This window comes from Dermacentor andersoni, chromosome 11 (genome assembly GCF_023375885.2).
Source record: "Dermacentor andersoni chromosome 11, qqDerAnde1_hic_scaffold, whole genome shotgun sequence".
Classification (NCBI taxonomy): domain Eukaryota; kingdom Metazoa; phylum Arthropoda; class Arachnida; order Ixodida; family Ixodidae; genus Dermacentor; species Dermacentor andersoni.
Genome location: NC_092824.1, coordinates 124663909 through 124686719, shown reverse-complemented (window position 1 = coordinate 124686719; position 22811 = coordinate 124663909). Strand labels below are relative to the sequence as shown.

At 44.9% G+C, this 22811-nt stretch overlaps 1 protein-coding gene and 4 non-coding genes across 10 annotated transcripts in view; 3 read left to right on the top strand and 2 right to left on the bottom strand.

The window, feature by feature from the left end:
- Positions 1-280: 280 nt before the first annotated feature.
- The window catches only part of Rtca (RNA 3'-terminal phosphate cyclase), a 303555-nt gene continuing 281024 nt past the window's right edge, over positions 281-22811 (bottom strand). The window contains exons 18-21 of one of the 6 annotated variants that reach the window (XR_008614321.2): positions 18537-18631; positions 5411-5515; positions 1624-2598; positions 281-1537 (exon numbers count right to left, since the gene is read on the bottom strand). Coding sequence is in view for 5 of the 6 variants with exons in the window: in XM_055075595.2 (XP_054931570.1) it covers positions 4924-5034; positions 5411-5515; positions 18537-18631 (311 nt within the window). In the remaining variant the exon portion in view is untranslated. Of the gene's footprint in view, positions 2599-4193; positions 4392-4457; positions 5035-5410; positions 5516-18536; positions 18632-22811 lie in introns of those variants that run through there. The other 5 variants (XM_055075593.2, XM_055075592.2, XM_055075595.2 and 2 more) reach the window with 5 other exon arrangements.
- On the bottom strand, positions 12998-13072 carry TRNAT-GGU (transfer RNA threonine (anticodon GGU)). The gene has a single exon. It is a non-coding gene; the product is annotated as a tRNA-Thr (tRNA).
- On the top strand, positions 13620-13694 carry TRNAS-GGA (transfer RNA serine (anticodon GGA)). The gene has a single exon. It is a non-coding gene; the product is annotated as a tRNA-Ser (tRNA).
- On the top strand, positions 13901-13975 carry TRNAT-GGU (transfer RNA threonine (anticodon GGU)). The gene has a single exon. It is a non-coding gene; the product is annotated as a tRNA-Thr (tRNA).
- On the top strand, positions 14182-14256 carry TRNAS-GGA (transfer RNA serine (anticodon GGA)). Its single transcript has one exon. It is a non-coding gene; the product is annotated as a tRNA-Ser (tRNA).

The following is a 22811-nucleotide window of genomic DNA, read 5'->3' as shown; positions in this document are numbered from 1 at the left end:
GACATCGCGCGCAAGCTGTTGTCTCGTTCGTGCAGCGCACGATTTTGCGCGCTATGCACAAGGAAACATGACTAGCGGTATAATAAGAGCTAGACGAATACTGAGGTAGAACAAGCGGATCGCAGAGCATGATCACGCGCTGGAGCACGGTAAAAAATGGCATAGTTTCGGTACTTGCGCACGTGACCGCACGACTATGGGAACAAGCAGACGAAGCGGAAGTACCCCCCCCCCCCCCCCATCTCTCTTGCTTCCGTGTAAAGTAAAACAAAAACACGCAGACGTTCCATTTGTTTTATTATTTCTCTAAACTTAAATTCGTCAATTCAAGCAACCGATCGCACAGATAACCGATGTCTTGAATAAATATCGAAGTGACGTGGCACCACGAGCGACGTCACACTGCGGACACCAGTACGTAGGCGCAGGCATACGAGTACGTCACCCTCCGGCTTGAAGCACGGTGGTCACGAGAAGAAAAAACTGCGTTCGGTTTAGAATTTCAGATCTTTCTGCGGCGCGTAGCTATGTAATACCTTGCAGAAACGATCGTTATCATGTAATGCATGCTCCGAGCTTGTCAGCTCAAAATGGCCAGACCTGGTGAGGGGCCCTTTAAAGGAAATAACGACTCAGAGCCCACACATTTGGGACCAACAAGGAACGTTTATTCTCTCTCTCTCATGTCTGTACTGCTAAAATTTTCCTTGTCTTATTCAAAATGCAATGAAAGTTGCAGGAGCATCAGGGAACAATGGTGTATCCTGTGAGATTCCAGAGACTGGTTCTGCAAAAACTATGTGATGTAACGGCTGAAACATAAAGTGCTCTGCTAAATACCTGCCAACTCTCATATTATTTCGTGAACTTTGCAAATTTGGGCTTCTTTTATTTTACTAATTTATGAGACAACAAAAAATTAATTTTGTTAATGAAAAAGATTTGCTCGTTGGTTTTCAAACCTTCCATGACGGTCATCTAAAAGCAATGCGTTGCTTGTCAGTCTCTGCTGTTCGAAGTTAGCTGCTTATGTTCAAGGCAAGTTTTAAATAATGCATGCTTATGCAGATCCCTTGCAATGTGAGGATCTATGTCGATGTCAAGTGTTTGCCACACAATGCATGTGATGAGATGTTATAGGTAATTTTCAATTTCTGTGAACATCACTTACAGTGCTGGTACTTGCTAAGGGGTCAAGAGAAGCAGGCTGGTAAATTCTTTCAGATCACGAGAACGCTCTCATGTACGTGCACACGATCACACAAACGAACACCCCAAGAAAGGCTGTTCTTCTGCAAGTTTTTCTGGGTCAGCAGCAGCAAAATTACCCTTTAAGCACCCAAGTTTATACAGCATGATTGTGACTTGAAGTTCGCCAAAGCCATGCTCAGCAGAACACCACCTTGAGTATGACACACATCAGTACAGCACCAGGGAAACACCTGCACACACACACACACATGTGGTGCTGGACCAGCGGTGCGTGCATGTCTACGAACACCTGCCTACAACTGGCCTTGCAGGTGCAGTGCGGAGGCTGCAATTGAAAGAATGCCTAATGGCACCTGGAGTACAAGGCATGGTACATCAGTGTTGAGAGAATGAGGAAACACCGAAACGCACCACTGAAGTATACCTGCTTGAAGCAGCTGGCGTGCTGTCACTTTTACAAGTGTTGCTATGCGATGCCGACCTGGATGAGAGAACTGGTAAATTTTTATTATGCCAATCTATGCAGGAACCTGTGGCATAATAGGTACAACACTGGGCTGCTGCACTCGGGGTTGAATAGCTACCACCATACACATAATTGCTTATTATTATAAATATTATGCAATTAAGGCTGTCTCGCTGGATGAACAAACACGAAAACCCAGAGATCAATTCTAATAATGCTTCACATCAATTAATAAAGCTTCAAAGTCATGCTCTTCATTTGCCTCCCTCTACTCATCCTGTCACATCGCTGCTTTCTTATGTTCGCCTCACCAAGTATTTTCCTTGTTTTTTCCGACCCACAAAATGCCCTTTGATATGTACACACTTTACTAATATAAAGAAGGACATATAGATTTGCACTGAAAGTTGGTAATTTTTCTTGTTTCCATGCTTAAAGATATACAGGGTGTCCCAGCTAACTTTAGCCAGAGTTTAAAAATATGCAAATGCAACATAGCTGGACAAAACCAGTGTAATGCTCGCCTCCGCTTGGAGATACTAAAATTATTTGTTTCATTCTGCCTAATTATATAATTTGTCTTAATTAAGTAGACTTTTAAATATAATTAGACAATTAAATAATGAGGTTTTACGCGGCAAAACTGCAATCTCATTATGAGCCACACCTTAGTGGGGGACTCCGGAAATTTGGACCACCTGGGGTTCCTTTAACGTGCACCTAAACCTAGATACACGAGTGTTTTCGCATGGTGGTGGTGATACACTTATTGAAAGGGGGAAGGGCAAAGGGGGACGTGGGTGAGGGATCGAGCTCAAGTAAGGCCCTGGGCTTGCTTGGCCTTCTCTGCCCAGTCCACCAGTTCAAGCTGTCGGTCGATGTCCCCGGAACTGAGCCAGGTTGTCCAGCCAGTCTCGCTGCTGACGGGGGGATGAGAGAACGGGAGCAAGGTGCATTCCCACATTATGTGTGTGAGTGTTCCTGTTTCTGAACAGAGCCTACATTGGTCACTTTCCTTGCCCCCTGTGATTTTGTTAATGTACTTTGGGTGTGGGTATGTGTTTGTTTGCAGTCGCCGAAACGCGACCGCTTGCGTTTTATCGAGTTGCTTGGCCGGTGGTGGGAGCGCGCGACGCCTCAAGCGATACCTATGGGCTATTTCATGATAGGTCTCGCAGGGTTCCTCGTGTCTCTCCTACTCATTCACGCCATCCGCATCCGCGGACGAGGCTCGGCGCACGACATCTCGAGCCAAACTGTGAGCCGACGCGTTGCCGGGCACAGCTGCGTGAGCGGGGGTCCACACGAGGGTTTTCAAGCCGCTAAGGGGGCGTCGTGTGAGGACATGGTACGCCTGTTTGGAAATTCTACCGCGGATGAATTGCCGATGGCCTGCTTGCTGTCGCTGGTGATGGTATTGTTTTCGCATTTCGTCCACATTGAAATGCGGCCACTAGGGCCGGGATCCGATCCTGCGACATCGTGCTTAGCAGCCCGACACCATAGCCACTAAGCAACCGCGGCAGGTAAATATTTCAATTAGATGAAAAATGTCAAGTAGAAAATTGTAGAGCAGCATGAAAAACTCCCCATACAGCTTTCTGTTGCTCAATACATGCTACATAGAAGTGTTTTTTCTGAGTGTGAAAGAAGCCCGCAAATACACGCAAAGTGCCTCACATGGCCAGTCGCGCTGCAATTTTTTGTGCATTTGCACGCTTCTTTCACGCTCATAAAAACACTTTTATGTAGCACATATTGAGCAACAGAAAGCTGTATCCGGAGATTTTCATGTCGTTCTACAATTTTTCTCATTGACACTTTTCATCTAGTAGCAATATTTGAGAAGGTGATTCATTAATTAAGGCTAATTATCTAATTAGGCAGACTGAAAGAAACAATTAAGAGTATCTCCAAGTGATGGCAAGCAACATTACCTTGGTTCTCTCCAGCTACGTGGCATTCGCATATTTTTTAACTCTGGTTAAAGTTAGCTGGGACACACTGTATATATTCCATGGGCTTTCTTACCTCCGCAACGTGATAAGGCATACGGCCGTGAGTGAAGCTTACCCGTTTGTAGGAATCACCATCACAACCACAGCACAGAATGCGCCTGGTGGGAAGGGCCCACTTTCAGGAGGGTGCGAACTATGTGGCAGCAGCAGAACAGGTGCGGCACATTACTCTAACAGCGTCCCATACTTAACGCACTTCATCTATCATAGCAGGGCCCGTTTTTGTGGTCTCAAAGAACCAATAAATACTGTTCAAGATATACCTCAGTTCTCATTTAGTCAATATAAGAATTCTCGGAACCAGCAATTATCAACATGATTCTGCACTATAAATAATTATCCGTGGTCCAATGTGCAATATTTAAAGAAAGCAAGCATAATCAAATAGTAATGTTCCCCATCCTTTGTAAAACATAGTAAGTGATGAACACACTTTTGTAAAAAATAAACAGCTGCCAATTAAATTGTACACTCCATAAACTTCATATACAAAGATATCGCCAACAGGGCAATGCCAAATAATATTTACTTCCCATATTATTCTTGCACAAGGATCCTCAAATGACACCAGTTCCCACTTTGTAGAAGTTGTCATAAAATGGCAGGTATCACTGCAGCTTTGGTATATGGCAGCCAGCTCCCACACACTCAAGGAGTACAGTGCCGCCCTCTTGAGGGGAAGAATTAAACTTGGCCTGTCAAAACAATACAAAACACAACTTTGACACCTGCACTCTCACCAAAGTGCAGCACAACTGTAGCACATAAATGGCCCAAAAGCTGTGACCGGGGCCAAAATTTATAGATGTAGATTGGCTCAGGAACTGCACCTCTGAGGCAGTTATGCTGTTTCTAGGCAATGAGAGGGCAGTTCAGTTTAAAATTGCAATGACTTAAGCCTGAAGACGTATGCTTGACGACTAACAAGTACAAACGTTGGGAAATGTAAGGCATTTTAATTCTGCGCTACAGCTGATGTCAGAATTCTGGACCTGGTGTCTTCAACATTATCACCATGACCTTACACAGAACAAAATTTATTGATGTGTTGTATTAAGGCTAGGTATGACTACATTGTTCATAGAAAGTATATACAAGAGTGTCGTGTGCGTTTCTTCGAGCTGCTCTCGCGTGTGGTAGCTGCAGCGATTCCAGAAACAGAGCGAGCCAATAGGGTCATCACCTTATGGGCACTGAAGCCAACACCAGCCTCGTTGAAGAAGGAAGTCAGGAAACAATGACTTGCAAAGAAAAATGATCGTATGACTGGCAAAGTGCTCTTGACTGTTCAAGTTGCAGGGAATGGAGGTTTGTTGCACTTGGAGGCCATACTTTCAGCTATGCGCACCAATAGCAAAGACAGTGGTCACAATACAAGCCGATTAGGCCCCATGCATGTGCAGTGACCAGGATTTCTGGCTGTTAATGTAATGAAAAGTTATTTTCTGAAAAATTTAATACTGTTCATGCAACATTTAGGCCATCCCGGCCAATTCCAAATCACTTGGCTACTGTACTGAACACTGTCCCACACACATTATCAAGTACAATATTTAAAGAGGCTTTCTTTTCTTTGAACTCAGTGTTATTCTAAACATTTTGCAATCAAACTCAAGTTCAAATTAACGAGGTTCCAATGTACCTACAACATTATGCATTTCTGCAGCCACTTTCAGAACAACTCAGAAACAAAGGGAAATTTTAACAAGCTTACCTGTGTTAATTGATGGGCAACATAGATTGCAGTTTCAGTGTGCAATGTTAGAGGCCCACACACAATTTGCGATATTCCATTTGCGAGCGCCATTAACACAATCACCTGCAAATTCAACATATCCAGATTAAGAAAACCCGCAGCACTACAAAGCATGTTGATGATTGATTGATGTTTGATGTTTAATGGCGCAAGGGCCAGGAATGGCCAAAGAGCGCCATGCTAGTGTTACAGAGTTCGTCCTGGTCTGATGGTTTCTGTGAAATTAATGTGACGTGGTTGTAAAGGGGCCTAAAAGAGTTGGAGTAAATTGCATAATATCTACGCATAATAAAATTATGGCAATGATTATTGACATGTAATATGAACACTAAAATGCATTGGGAGAAGAATGGTACAATATACAAAATATGTGAGATGCTAAAATTTTCTAGAGCACTTCTGCCTCACCAAAGCCCTTGAAAGCCAAGGACCTAGAGGCATGTGCTGTACAAAGAAAACTATCGTAGAGGTATCCTCTTGAAAGAGGATGCATTATGGAATTAATAGGCTTGTAACGTGTAGCACAACATCTTTCAAAAAAGCGAGGACTGCTCTGGTCTTAAAAAGCAGTTCTACACCAAGAAACATGCACGGATGCAGAGGGACGTGATCATCATCATCATCACAATCATCATCATCATCAGCCTGGTTACGCCCACTGCAGGGCAAAGGCCTCTCCCCTACTTCTCCAACTACCCCGGTCATGTACTAATTATGGCCATGTTGTCCCTGCAAACTTCTTAATCTCATCCGCCCACCTAACTTTCTGCCGTCCCCTGCTACGCTTCCCTTCCCTTGGAATCCAGTCCGTAACCCTTAATGACCATCGGCTATGTTCCCTCCTTATTACATGTCCTGCCCATGCCCATTTCTTTTTCTTGATTTCAACTAAGATATCATTAACTCATGTTTGTTCCCTCACCCAATCTGCTCTTTTCTTATCTCTTAACGTTACACCTATCATTCTTCTTTCCATAGCTCATTGCGTCATTCTCAATTTAAGTAGAACCCTTTTCGTAAGCCTCCAGGTTTCTGCCCCGTACGTGAGTACTGGTAAGACACAGCTGTTATATACTTTTCTCTTGAGAGATAATGGCAACCTGCTGTTCATGATCTGAGAATGCCTGCCAAACGCACCCCAGCCCATTCTTATTCTTCTGATTACTTCAGTCTCATGATCCGTATCCGCAGTCACTACCTGTCCTAAGTAGATGTATTCCCTTACCACTTCCAGTGCCTCGCTACCTGTCGTAAACTGCTGTTCTCTTGCGAGACTGTTAAACATTACTTTAGTTTTCTGCAGATTAATTTTTAGACCCACCTTTCGGCTTTGCCCCTCCAGGTGAGTGAGCATGCATTGCAGTTGGTCCCCTGAGTTACTAAGCAAGGCAATATCATCAGCGAATCGCAAGTTACTAAGGTATCCTCCATTAACTCTTATCCCCAATTCTTCCCAATCCAGGTCTCTGAATACCTCCTGTAAACACACTGTGAATAGCATTGGAGTGATCGTATCTCCCTGCCTGACGCCTTTCTTTATTGGGATTTTGTTGCTTTCTTTATGGAGGACTACGGTGGCTGTGGAGCCGCTATAGATATCTTTCAGTATTTTTACAGACGTGATGGCTGTATGGCTGATGGCTGTAGAGGGACGTGATGGCTGTATGCAAAAGGAAAATGTTTCCTCCTGTCTCTTTCGGCTTCGCGGCACTCTACGAAGACGTGGAGGGCGGAAAGCCAGTTGCCGCATCTACCACAGGTTGGAGGCTCGTTACCGGTCAGGAGAAAGTTATGCGTGCTGAATGTGTGTCCCATCTTTAGTCTAGTGAACAGGACGTCTGTTCTTCGTGTTTTTGTTGTTGGTTGCCAGAAACCTAATTTAGGCTTAATTAGGTGAAGCTTATTATTCGTTTCTGCATCCCACAAGCGTTTCCAGTCGCTTCGCAGTTTGTTCCTGAGGAAAGGCTTCATGTCTGTGGTAGGGACTGCAACAGAAAGAATACCCTGCGATACTATTGATTTGGCCATCTCGTCAGCAAGCACATTTCCCTCGATTCCTCTATGGCCAGAAACCCAGCATATTACTACATGTCTATGTGATAAGTAGATGTTACATAAGTGTGAGTAGAGTTCATTGAAGACAGGATTCGTCAAGAAGTGAGTGCTTTTACAAGACTTAACGAGTCTGAGAATATGATTGCTTTGTCAAGTTTCAGTTTCTTTATATGTTTTACTGCACACAGTACTGCATAGACTTCTGTAGTGAAGATACTTGTTAGGGGGTTCAACACATCAGATTGAGTAAAAGAGGGACCAACAGCAGCGTAGGATACGCCAGCATGTGATTTTGACATGTCTGTGTAAAATTCGGAGCAGGAGTGCTTCAATTGAAGCTCACGGAAATGCATAGCAATTTCAAGCTCAGGAGCGTGCTTCGAGGCCTCTACAAAGGATACGTCACATTCTATCACCTGCCACTCCCAGGGCGGTAATAGATTAGCTGAGGCCATTAGGCGATGTTCGAGTATGGGGACATCCATTTCTTCACTAAGTTCTCTTACACGCAGTGACAAAGGAAGTCACATAGTGGGTCTGTTATGGAAAAGTGTTTCACACGTCAAGTCGTTTACTGTTGTGAAACACGGATGTTCCTTATTAGCACGCACTTTAAGAAAGTAGGTGAAGCTGATGTATGTTCTCTGAAAATGGAGTGACCACTCATCTGACTACGTATAGGCTTTCGACAGGGCTTGTTCTAAAGGCGCCAGTGGCCAGGCGGATACCCATGTGGTGGACGGGGTCTAACATTTTTAGCACGCTCGGGGCGGCAGAGTGATAAACCACGGCACCATAGTCCAGTCGTGATCGAACTAGGCTCCTGTAAAGATTCAATAAACACTTTCTGTCGCTACCCCATGTTGTGTGGGATAGGATTTTAAGTAATTTCATTGTTTTAAGACATTTTGCTTTAAGATATTTTGTGTGGGATGAATGTAAGCCTGGAGTCAAGTATAACACCTAGGAATTTGTGTTGCTTGTTTACGGGTATTCGTTGCCCAAATATTTCAACAGTGGGATCTGCAGAAAGCCCTTTTTTCCTGGTGAAAAGAATGCAATAACTTTTGTTGGGGTTCACTTTGAAGCCGTTTGAAGCATGTTGCACATAATTCCACCAACTGTGGTATCCAGTGCAAGGGCATTTACCTTCATGCACTGTTATTTCAACTGCCACAGGTGATTACAAATGCTATAACCTCCCTAATATATTGTGCACGAGCACTACCCATAGAAACACTGGTGCTGCTTTCATGTTTAGAGCAAAGCTTTATATGGCTAGCCAATTTGTCCGTCCATCCATCTGTCGCCTGTACGCTGAAAACTCCTCCGGCACAACCCCATGCACATGGAAAAAAAAAAAAAAAACAGAAGAAGAAGAGAGGTGCGGGATTGGCTGCGCCAGTAGTGACGTCGTTGCTCTCCATCACAGCCAAGCGTGAGCGCAGCAGTTTCTCTCCGACTCCAAAATGGGTAGGCCACGCGTCATACATACTCCTGAGGAGCAGGCAGCTTTAGATCAGCAATACTGCAAGCAGAACCGGGAACGAGCTTGTCTATGCCATGCCGATGCTGCAGCCCGGGCCCAAAAACAGGCTCGTGCAGCCGAGTGCAAGCAGCAACTGCATACCAAGGATCCGGCAGCCTACCAAGCAGTCATCTAATAAACTGTCGGGATTAACCCAGTGATAAACACTGGGGCCACGCATTCCCGCTTCGCTGGTTAGCCATCCGCACGGAGTGCTTGGGCCGTGATTTTTTTTTTTTTCTATAAAGAGTTGGTCACAATACCAACGTCAGTGAATGCATGCGCAACTGAAAGACTGTCTCCTTATAACATAATTTAACTTGTCTGCTTTTATTTGTCCAGAAACACTACCCTTTATCAGTAACTAGTGTGGACTACAATAATAGCTGAAGAAGGCTGTCTAAATGGCTCCAAGACTCTTCTTCCAATTATCAAGGTGCTAATCACTAAATATGCGTAGAAAAGTATGGGGTGCATTTCACAAACCATATCTTGTAGAAACATTGCTCAATCAGACTACAAAAACAGCATTTCTCTTTGACCAGAGCATTACAGGACCTGACCTGTATGATAGCACACAGTTTTTGGACAGTATGTTATTCATATTCAAATTTTTTATTGACATTTAGAATGCGAACTATAAAGAGGAAAAGATTGACAGGCACAGAAAAGAGCACCCGCTTACAACCAGGTTATTTAATGCTGACAGGCTCACATTTTAGGCCCTTTTTGTGGAGGAGTTTTCTCTAGAGGAATCAGAGGGCGCTAACGGTGGCATGCCGCACGTTGCCTCAGTGAAAGCACACGAATACAAAACCCTTCCCATTTCTGCCTTGCTACTGTGCGATCAGATGTCGTAAATGCAACTGTGTGTTCGCCAACGCACTGTACTCCACTCGTGCTGCAATATGTGGAACGGCAGAGGATAGACATGTGCCGTAGTTGGCAGGAAAAGTAGTGACTGGCCTATTAAGGCGTGCAATGAATCTGCATGGCCAAGTTTACGCATTGCTACTACATAAGGACTAGACTGCCTGTGCTGTCAGCCCTTCGCAATGTGTGGCTTTCCTCAAGGATAAAAAATTCCCTCATCTGCCAGCCATGTATAGCTAACCTCGTAAGAAAGAACTTCAACCATGGAATTTCCGCAAGATTGAGTACATGCTCGTTACACAGTGACAGAGTTGCGCTGCTTCCTAGCATAGCAAGTTACTTGCACATTGTCTACACACATCCACCACAACTCTCACCCAAACGTACGCCCACTCCAACACCAACGTATCAGGAATAAGTGAATCGGCATACTCTGGAATGAATGTGCCAAAGCATGAGTGAGGGCAACTACACCAACCATGCACGAATGTTAGAAGCTAAATGTATTGTGACGGCCCACAGATTAAGCGAGTTACTAATGATAATATGTCATGGCTACAAACTATCACAGAGTACAGAACATCTGTATTCCAAGCCCCTGTAAGCAGCAAGAACAAATCTTTCGCAACTAAGCACACCTGTGAATAATTAGGCAGAAAATTAACAATGGGATAGTTATCGCACTGATGAATGTTACTGATTCAGAAACATGACAAGCTGCAGCTTTAAAGTGTTAAAGAATGAAGAGCAAAACACATGGATCCTGATCAGAATTGGAAAGTGTGGAGAGCTTGGAATACATTTCTATCCCCACTTCAATTACAAGCGCCATATATGCTGCTCGCATCGTTTGGACAAGGCGCATTGAGCTCTGAAAGCACTTACACGAGGTTAGGCGAGATCTAACTAAGCCTGACGCAGTCGCTTCAGCAGCCTTATGGGCAGCCATATGGCGGCCTCCCAGCCGACTAGTGGGGTTCACCGGAGCCTGAACCTGCCCTCTACGAGTACCGCACTGTGTACCGTGCCCACTTCTATGGAATTCCAAGAGACGCAGGCCTTGGAATTTGCTTTGACCAGCCAGAATGCGACATCTGACTGTGCCATGTCAGCAATGAACGACCCGTACCTCAATTGACAAATGAACCTGACTCGACGACAGAAGAAGTTGACGAGCGGAGAAGCGGTGACCGCAGCCGGGACCACTATTCAACCATCCGCCAAACAGCAGTAGCCGAATACTTCGCAAGCACCAGGACTACGCTAGAAGGTTGCCGGTTGCTACCACTCCCCAAGAATGATTTTAAGATTGTGCTTCGACCTTTCAAGGGACTTATTGTCAAAAACTTGACTATATAACCACCAAATTCCCAAAGCCATGGTGATAGCCTGTCAAGGCCAAGTCACGGACAGACAATTCCTGGTCAGGCTTAGACCAGGCTCCAACATCATACTTGTTTCTATATCTCACCAGCAAGTCGCTGACCAGGTGAGGTGCTTGACCCACCTCCACGTTAACGGAACACTGTACCAGGTGAATGCGTACATGGCAGCTCCGGACGGAGTCTCATGTGGTGTAATTCATGGAATCCACCCCAAGACACCCACGGAAGATTTGATGGCCCACTTGTGTTTACGGACTCAAGGGGTAGAGATTCTTCCAGCTCGGATGCTGGGTGACACCAAGACTGCGGAATGTACCTTCAGCAGTGAGTACACACCCAAATATGTTTACTACTATGGAGGGGAGACGCCCTGTTACCTCTACAAGGCAACGACACAGGTATGCCGAGTATGCTACCGCACCGGCCACTGCTCTGATGTGTGCCCCACCCCTAACGTAGTGGTCTGCCACACGTGCCCAAAACCCAACGGAAGGGCATGACTGCACCTTGAAATGCGCCGCCTGTGGAGAAGCCCACGCTACTGGCGCCAAGGAATGTAAACGTCACCTCAAGGCTACAGCCAAGAAACTGGTCGTTCCTGCACAACCAAGACCAGGTTGCAATGACTAAGCACTCCGGTGAAAGCAAAGATCTAGGTGGTTCAGCTCGGAACGTGAGACGTTGACGGAGTCGCGGTCCCCTTCTAAGACCAGAGCCCTGGAGCCGCAGCAGCAGTCGAAGAAACCGAAGATCCAAGCGAAGAAGATGCCTCCAGTGCCACAAAACACCCAACAGGTGAGCTGGGCGCGAGTTGTATCTCCCACTGATACTATTACAGAAATATGTTGCAACAGAACTGCTTGTTGGCCTAGTTGGTGCTTGCTAAAAGACATGTTTTTTGCCACAATTGAACACTCACAAAAGGAAGACACATAAAGACAATACAGGCGGCACTTCCAACTGATTTATTTTGGGCAGTGACCCAAGAATATATATATACATACACGCATGCACTGGCTTGACGTAGTAGTTCTGCGGAAACCCGCAAGGTGGAGAGAAGTAATGAATAAAGGGAAAGTCAGACATCCACCCGTTCGTAGCAATTGCTACAAAGGAAACCCATACGGGTTCCTCGAAAGAAAAGCCTCATAGTTGAAGAAAAATTCGTCCTGGTCCGGGACTCGAACCCGGGACCACCGCCTTTCCGGGGCAACCGCTCTACCATCTGAGCTAACCAGGCGGCTAGCAGATGGCAGGGCGAAGTCGAATTTGTCGACAACACGAAGCAAAGGCAAGAGTTTGACGTAGTAGTTCTGCGGAAACCCACAAGGTGGAGAGAAGTAATGAATAAAGGGAAAGTCAGACATCCACCCGTTCGTAGCAATTGCTACAAAGGAAACCCATACGGGTTCCTCGAAAGAAAAGCCTCATAGTTGAAGAAAAATTCGTCCTGGTCCGGGACTCGAACCCGGGACCACCGCCTTTCCGGGGCAGCCACTCTACCATCTGAGCTAACCAGGCGGCTAGCAGATGGCAGGGCGAAGTCGAATTTGTCGACAACACGAAGCAAAGGCAAGAGTTTGACGTAGTAGTTCTGCGGAAACCCGCAAGGTGGAGAGAAATAATGAATAAAGGGAAAGTCAGACATCCACCCGTTCGTAGCAATTGCTACAAAAGAAACCCATACGGGTTTGAAGAAAAATTCGTCCTGGTCCGGGACTCGAACCCGGGACCACCGCCTTACCGAGGCAGCCGCTCTACCATCTGAGCTAACCAGGCGGCTAGCAGATGGCAGGGCGAAGTCGAATTTGTCGACAACACGAAGCAAAGGCAAGAGTTTGACGTAGTAGTTCTGCGGAAACCCGCAAGGTGGAGAGAAGTAATGAATAAAGGGAAAGTCAGACATCCACCCGTTCGTAGCAATTGCTACAAAGGAAACCCATACTTCTCTCCACCTTGCGGGTTTCCGCAGAACTACTACGTCAAACTCTTGCCTTTGCTTCGTGTTGTCGACAAATTCGACTTCGCCCTGCCATCTGCTAGCCGCCTGGTTAGCTCAGATGGTAGAGCGGCTGCCCCGGTAGGGCGGTGGTCCCGGGTTCGAGTCCCAGACCAGGATGAATTTTTCTTCAACCATGAGGCTTTTCTTTCGAGGAACCCGTATGGGTTTCCTTTGTAGCAATTGCTACGAACGGGTGGATGTCTGACTTTCCCTTTATTCATTACTTCTCTCCACCTTGCGGGTTTCCGCAGAACTACTACGTCAAACTCTTGCCTTTGCTTCGTGTTGTCGACAAATTCGACTTCGCCCTGCCATCTGCTAGCCGCCTGGTTAGCTCAGATGGTAGAGCGGCTGCCCCGGAAAGGCGGTGGTCCCGGGTTCGAGTCCCGGACCAGGACGAATTTTTCTTCAACTATGAGGCTTTTCTTTCGAGGAACCCGTATGGTTTTCCTTTGTAGCGATTGCTACGAACGGGTGGATGTCTGACTTTCCCTTTATTCATTACTTCTCTCCACCTTGCGGGTTTCCGCAGAACTACTACGCCAAACTCTTGCCTTTGCTTCGTGTTGTCGACAAATTCGACTTCGCCCTGCCATCTGCTAGCCGCCTGGTTAGCTCAGATGGTAGAGCGGCTGCCCCGGTAAGGCGGTGGTCCCGGGTTCGAGTCCCGGACCAGGACGAATTTTTCTTCAACTATGAGGCTTTTCTTTCGAGGAACCCGTATGGGTTTCCTTTGTAGCAATTGCTACGAACGGGTGGATGTCTGACTTTCCCTTTATTCATTACTTCTCTCCACCTTGCGGGTTTCCGCAGAACTACTACGCCAAACTCTTGCCTTTGCTTCGTGTTGTCGACAAATTCGACTTCGCCCTGCCATCTGCTAGCCGCCTGGTTAGCTCAGATGGTAGAGCGGCTGCCCCGGAAAGGCGGTGGTCCCGGGTTCGAGTCCCGGACCAGGACGAATTTTTCTTCAACTATGAGGCTTTTCTTTCGAGGAACCCGTATGGGTTTCCTTTGTAGCAATTGCTACGAACGGGTGGATGTCTGACTTTCCCTTTATTCATTACTTCTCTCCACCTTGCGGGTTTCCGCAGAACTACTACGTCAAACTCTTGCCTTTGCTTCGTGTTGTCGACAAATTCGACTTCGCCCTGCCATCTGCTAGCCGCCTGGTTAGCTCAGATGGTAGAGCGGCTGCCCCGGAAAGGCGGTGGTCCCGGGTTCAATCCCGGACCAGGACGAATTTTTCTTCAACTATGAGGCTTTTCTTTCGAGGAACCCGTATGGGTTTCCTTTGTAGCAATTGCTACGAACGGGTGGATGTCTGACTTTCCCTTTATTCATGCACTGGCTGTTCACAGATCTACGTTACCCAGCGGTCAAACAATCTAGTTTTTGATTTATAGAGCACGATAGATGTATCACTAATGCAATTTGTTCCTTTCTTTTTTATCTAGTAGGCTTCCATCAGCTCACGTGCTGTTTGAAATCTACTTCTGCCAAGAATCCTAATCTCAGAAAACCGTGGTTTGCACATGCAGGCCTTGCAGTGCGCAGGCAAATGTGCCACGCCATCTTTCATTAGATTTAGTTCATGTTCCCTGGCTCGTTCATTTATGCAGCGTCCAGTCTGTCCTATATAGGACTTGCTGCACTCAAGGGGAATTTCGTACACCACGCCTGTAGCACATCTCCCGTAGGACGTGCTATGCTTCTTGCCACAGCCTTGCGAACTGGTCTCCTCGCGTGTGGTTTTCGAACAGAGTCGACTCAGTTTGATTGTTTGACCACTGGGTAACGTAGATCTGTGAACAGCCAGCGCATGCGTGTATGTATATATATATTCTTGGGTCACTGCCCAAAACAAATCAGTTGGAAGTGCTGCCTGTGTTGTCTTTATGTGTCTTCCTTTTGTGAGTGTTCAATTGCGGCAAAAAACATGTATATTACAGAACACCCAGAGTACCAGAAAATCATAGCCGAGGATAGACAGCTCAGAGAAACCAACAACACTTTGCAGCAACAATTTAGTGCTTTCAGTGCTAGGCTTAGTAAGCAGGAAGGAGCAGCTTACCCTACCCACCACAGTGCAACAGATGCAGCAAATGCAACAAGAAATCTAACAGCAAATATCTATGCTCAACGAAACTTATTTGACTGCAAGACGTGAAGCTTGCAAGTTCACAGATGCAGGCACAACCACAGAGCTCCGGCCTACCGCCACACTGCGAACGCTACAGATGTCACTGACACAGAGAGCGTGGATGACGGCAACTAGGCCAAATTCTTCAGAACAACTTGGCAGATTTGGCAGTTGAATTGTGGAAATGAGTGGAAACGAGCAGCAGCCCTCCAATACTTTGTACAAAATTTCCTAATCCCACCAGACATAATGTGCTTACAAGAAGTGGGCCCCCGCCCAGTAAAACTATTGGGTTATTATACGCTGTTCAATGCAAAATACCCTCATGTTGCAATGCCGGTATCTAAACTATAACTGCCACTGCCCATTATTTTTATAACCGCACAGAAGCTAATCACCAAACAATTGTGGTTATGCCCCAGAAAAGGGGCAAAGCCCATACAGTCGTCCTAAACCTGTACAGTCCCTCAAAAGACAAACACGAAGACTTTACACCCTCCTAACCCTTGCTAAAATTATTGCGGGCACCAAACACCAACTAGTGGTGGTCAGAGATTTGAACGCTCCCCACACTATGTGGGGCCATCATAGGCACTTGCCTAAAGGAGACAACCTCCTCAACTTGGTGGAAAAGCTAAGACTAAAATTAGTTACCCTACCGACAGCACCCACACGCTTAGGTAACGTTATAAGTAGGGACACATTTCTAGATCTCACCTTCACTTACAACATTAATCAACTAACTTGGACCAACCTGGAAGAGAACTTGGGAAGCGATCATCATAGCCTCAGTGTATCCATATCATCTCCCAAGCTCCATAGAGTAGTAGGTGACACCATCCTAGCGGAGTGGGTTGCCTTCTTTCCCACCTCCTACCTGACCACATTCCGAGCAATGTCGAGGAATGGACTCGACACATAAAAGAGGCCCACGAGCAAAATTCAAAAATGCTCGCGCACAGTGGAAACACCAGCAGTAGACCACCACCTACTCTATTTGTGGGAGAGCCGTAAAAGCTTGCTCAGACGGTGGAAAAAAACAATGTCTCAGCTGCACCTTGCTATGCAGTATAGCGGCCCTCTCAGATAAAGCCAATGCTTATGCAGCTACCGAAGGATGGGTACAATTCTGTAGCTCTTTACAAGACGCTTTAGGCATAGCACAATCGTGGACAGTCCTGTGTAACATGCTGGAATCCGACAAATCCTACAATCCCCGGCAAAAAGTAAGAAAAAATTGGACAGCAGAGGGTCTGAACGTCCTAAATTTCAACGTCCTTATACATTGGCTTTATGGGGCATGTAGCGAAGCTGCAAAGGTGTCCGGATTATCACGCGTGTCTGAAAAATCAGTCGCGCCACAGACTGTAAGCACAAAGATGCACAAGAAATGCGTGCGTAATTTGACTTGTGTCTACAAGTTGCATTGTATGAAGCACTAGTTAATCCATAGAAGGCACTGCAGATAAAAATATAACTTCACTGGGATACATGCCGGGTGAGTCTCCTGTGCATAGCCCTCTATATAGGAGGCTAAGGTTCCGCAGCGTTGCCTATGTATGAAACTGAGGAGGATAGGCTTTCACTTACGTGGACGAGCCCCGCCTCCAAATGAGATCGGAGGTGCGGTAATGAAAATGAAAGACTATCGAGAAAATGCAGAGCGATCACAGGGCAAAATCAGCGTCGATACCGGACAAGGTCTCAAGATGTACAACTCTGTGGCACACAATGGTGTTCAACAGAAGCGTGTGCACGAACCAAGGCTCAAGTTTCAGGACCTTTTGATGGTCTCCACCCTCCCAAATGGTCAAAAATGTATATGCATGTATAGCGGCGACCACACATTTCAATGAGTGTGCCCTTTGAGAATATTAAGTGTCGCCTTGCATTTCTGGGGATGCCGTACACGAGTTTCAAGCAGTTTATTATAGTGCTGCCACCTCACGGCTTTCCCAGAACTCGTACTATGCATAGTAGCTGCCACCACGGTAGCTGGCTTCGTCTAGTTTACTGTCACATGCTCACATCCGCATGTGCTTGCACCACTGTGAGTTACGGGGGTGACAAAAATTTATTTCCATCTCACATCTTATTTCTCTGTGTGCTACTGTGAAATGCATACTCGCATGGCTCTTCCAGAGGCTTGCAGCTACTTTGTTTATAAGAAGGCACTAATGTGGGTGGCGGATCTCTGGGTGAAGAGGTCCCACCCCCTTTTTTTTAAACGTGGTACAGTGCACATGCACTGTCCAAGTAACCAATCTCGCGTGACGTCACTGGCCCAATGTATACAAGACTTGGTCTCACTCCTCTTGCAGAGTGTCGCAAACTTGAATGCCTAAAATTCCTTCCCACGTTAATTCTCCTCACCTCTCCTCTCTAGATAACTACATGACTTTTTTCGAAACCATCACGCATGAGGAGTCACCATGCTCTAAATATCTCAACCTTTTTTGCCCGCACTGATTCCTTTAAACACAGTTCTTTTTCTATCAACAATTGAAATCTGGAATTCATTACCGGGACAATCCATTCACTATCATTGAAAGAATTCATACAAGCTTGTTTATAAATGTTTGTATGTTTGTTGTTCATCCCACTCTTGCAATAGCCTCATTGAGGCCGCAGTACGTATAAATAAATGAAAATACAAATATTAAAATCAGTTCCTGTCCAACTTTCTGCCTGGCCTGTTCTCTCACCGCACTGTGCACGCGTGCAATCCTTCATTTGCCTGACCACATCTACACCGGTAGCGTCAACACACCTAGCAAACAAATGATACGACAATGCACATCTATTTTTGCGAGATGTGAAATAAATGATTGTACGTCATCCTGTGATTCAACAATTGATTACTACAAGTTTCTCATTCACTTCATTGTTCTGATGGGTACACAAGCACAGAGTTTTCCTGGAGGTACTCAAATGGCACACCTCAATTTTCCTATGTCTGTGCATACTGGGGCCATATTATTTTAATGACATAATTCATTTTCCACTCTTCTTTTAACTCTTGTCACTGAAGCCAGTAGCATTATCACACTGCCCATCGTGCTACTGTCGCCTCTGTAATCACAAGAAACATGCCATACCTGATCTTGGAGGTGTTTATCAGCACAGACATTCTGTCTGAGTTCTTGACAAAGCTCTTCAGCTGCCGTTTGACCGACAGCTTCTGCCGTCACACCTGCACATGGGCACACAAATCACAGGGAAGCACAGCTCATTAATTTGAAATCAATTGGTATGCTTAAAAGGTTAAACTAAACAAAATGATATACAGTCAAATCTCTGCAAAATTAATAACGGTTCAATGAAATTCCCTTGTTCCCTATCAGTGTCAAATATAAGTCAATGCATAAAGATTACTGGTGCAACTGAGCTTGTGGCAAGTGCAATTTTGCTTCAACAAAGGTTTCATAAAAAAAAGTCCAGAGACCGTCACCCCGGATAAAGAACAAAGCAACACTTGAGACTATGAACGGTAGAGACTTTGGCGTGTTGGCAGTTCATGCTTAAAATAAGAACAGTGTAAGAAAAAGAGACAAACAAAGACACACACAGCACTTTTCTTCGTTTGTCCCTGTTTCTTGCACTGTTCTTATCTTAATACTTCAGAGCTACTCTTGCGAGTCCTGACACTAGAAAATATTGACAGCCAAACAGAATGCAAACACCAACTGTCTTCAAACACCCCAAATAATAGCACTGGCAACAGTCATGCAATAGTTCATCATCAGGGCCAGCATGGTCACCACTGTCATCACAAGATGGCAGGCTTTTTCAGAGTTCGATATGACGTCTGTTGATGCACTGCTTACCAACCAGTATACCACCTAGTCCAGCTTTCCCTTCTTTACAAAAGCTTGTTTAAAATATCTATCACATGCTAAGCTAGCAGCGACAGAGTGCTATTTGTATTAGAATATTGTGTAGTATATTGAACAGCTCTTAAATCTATTAAATATACTAAGGGCAAGAATATAAACGGACACACATTACTTTTGTGGTCTTACATCTGGTCAGAACAGAACTAACCATATCCTCCATCCCAATTATGTCTTTATATATAATTTTTTTCCACAGACCACTTCTCACTGAATTCTCAGTATTTCATTTATTTTCAGGTATGTGCACGAGTACCTTACCGTATTTGAGGCTCCACCAGGTGCAGCTTTTGATGAAATTCAAAATATATCCAGAAGCTTTCAGTGAAGCGTCCCTGAACTTTAAACAGTGAAGAAACTTTCGGTGCAAGTAATGTTCTTACAGTTATTGCATGTTTCAAAATGATGCTCCTCCATGGCAGACCCTCACGGTACAATGCTTTGTGTGTACTAGTTCTCCAAATTAACTACCCAAAGTTGCTAAAAACTTTGCCAGGCCTAACTGTAGTCGACATCTACGTAATGCAAAGCATTATGAGAATTGTTGCAGCACAAGGCGCCGACACACACTGCGCTGGTGGGGATTGAGCATCCCAAGAAGTGCGTAGTTGTTCTTGCAGCTTATGTCTGCACTCCTGCCATTCAGCCTCGGTCAACTCTGCTTCTCGAACGGAGCATCTTGGTGGGAAGTGTCGACACGCCCACACACAGCACAAGACGCTCATGCACATCGAGCTGGTGGGGCCCGAGTGGTCCGAGACATGCTCTGTCATTTTCCTATTGCATAGTGTTTTAACATTTTCATGCCAGTGGGAAAAGCAGCAGTTTTGTGGTTGTCTAGTCAATACTTTTTTTTTCTATCGCATACCAAGCTTGGTACTACTGAAGTGTACAGCATCAAATTGAAGTGGAATTTTTCTTTCCAATGGTACTATTTTCAACCAACATGTTTATTGAAAAGGCTTAAAAAATATATGAAAACAAGAATTTTGTAGAAAAGTTATATCAAAACATAATTGTTGCTTCGCACAGGAAAACCTATAAAAATTTCAGAATATTTATCTTCACCGCAAAGTACTTGTGCATTATTCCAGCAAATATGATTTTTCTACGAAAGAAATTCTTTGAAATAAAGAAAACATTAACCCTAGTGACTAGCCCTAGCGCGATGCCGAGGTCAACGCTCGGCCGCCTTCTTATGTGTAACTTCACTTGCTGCACGGCCGCCAGCAAATGATCCTGACCGAAGGTTGTTAACACTTCGCAAATAAGAACTATCACCTTTAGAACACACAGGATATTTTCATCCCGGAGCACGGCAGCTTTGAAGCGGTTTGGAAAAGAAAGCGAAACCCCATTTGAAGATCTAACAAACCAAAGTTGTCTTCGGCATCACTGCTGCTTCCGAAGTTCAAAAACCTGCACAGGTGCATTAGAATCGGTATAAAGGTGACATTTCCAGGCATGAGCGCCGCGTAACAAAGATGCCATCTTGGAAACCACAAGTGCTCATCACGCCGACTGGAAGAAACAGTGGATATTAACAGAGGGCTGCGAGAGGGCTGTCGTGCTTCTGATCGTGGTTTATACACAAGGGGAATGGAAAGGTCGTTGGAGCACAGTAAACTAGGATTTGATCACCCACATAGACAAAATGGAATACTGATATAACAACGCTTACTAGGATTAATATCTGCAGATTACAGTCTTATTAGCAGATAACCAGAGAGATATCTAACGACTTGCAATTATCTGTGGACAGGAGGGTGAAACACTGGAGTTCACATTTTGCATAGAAAAACCTGGCCTCATGGTTTTTGATGACAATAAAAATCGGAGAATATCAATACAAGAATCTCAACTACCTACAGTAAAAGAATACAGATATTTGGGCGTGTATATAAATGTGGGAGATGTACCTAGGAACCCACAAAGATGCATTTAAAGCAAAAGGCAAGAGAAATGCAGCTATAACGAAGCGCAGAGTGCTATGGAGGTATACGAAGTATGATATTGTCAAAGGACTGTGGAAGGGTGTAGTGGTGCTGGGACTTGCATTTGGAAATGCAATGCTATGCTTAAGGTCAGAAATATAGTCTAGGAAGTAAACCAAAGAGGTAGATTAGCATTGGGAGCCCATGGAAAAATGACAAATGAACCAGTACAGGGAGCATATCATATTAACTGCAAATAAAGACAGGGACAGCGGAAGAGAGCACAAGAACGACACGGGCGGGGAGAAATAGGATGGGCATCTTTTGAGGTGAGGGAAGCAAAAAGTAAAATACCTTCTGAGGAAAGACAGACACAGAGGACAGTAAATTTAAGTAGTTTATAGACAAGATGTGTGGACTCTCAGTGGTGAAAAAGAATGAGAAAATTGGTAGGAAAGTATACAGGCCATAGTATTAGTGAGACCAAAAAGAACATAAAACTTAAAGCTAAACAGGCAGAGTTCGAGCATTACTTAAAGGAGATAGAAGAAAAGAAATCAGTGGCATACTATAGACAACGGAAGGAGGAGATCAGGAAGGAAATTTCTGTGATAACTAAAGAGGCAGCGCACTTCTTTTTGGAGCTAGGTCAGCCTGTCTGAAAATGTGAAGTTATAACAGATTTACCCAAGAAAATTACTTGTGTGTGGCATTTGCGGAAAAACTTCGTAAACCATTACACATATCTTGTTGGTATGCCATGGTATACATCCAGTAGTAAATAGAATTGGGGCAGTCTTCAGGAAGGCCCGGAGTTTAAAAACGGTACCAAAGGGACAAACACTAGTGCAGTAAACGTAAGAGACGATTTGGAGGATTGGTGGCGCATAAGGAGACAGAGGGACGTGGAATAAGAATATGTATGTAACCACAGAATAGAGCAATTATATATAGAAAAAAGTAGAAATTAGAAACATTTGACATTAAATAACAAACACTTAAACAGTAGACTAGAATGTGGTGCCACAAGCCACTACCATGTTTCAGAGGGGATTACACTCTTAACAGGCACATACCCAAAATTTTTTTCTCCTTTACTTGACAAACAAGGAACCACATCAAATGGACTCACACAGGAGGAACACTGCCAAGAGCAAGTAAACAAGCGAAAGTGTAAAATAAAGATTTCTAATAGCGTTTTTTGAATTAGATCTGGAAGAATTATAGCGAAATGTATATTTTCGGAACAATCGCAGATCTTTTGGATCCCTCGTTCACTGCTCTACCAAGTGCCAAAGTCGACTCGTATTGTTATATGGAAAGTTGCGTAATGATGCATGGCCACCAGTCCCGTACAGGGTGTCTACCAAGTTGACATTTCCAAATTCCTTGAGTTTTCCAGGTTTTCCCTGAGTACCTTTGCAAAGTTCCCTGAATGAGCCAGAACTTTGTTTTACGTCGACAGGCTGACACCATGTTGCCCAATGCTGTCACTCTCTAGTAAGCATGTTGAAACAAAGAAAAATGACTTAATCCAGTTTGAATA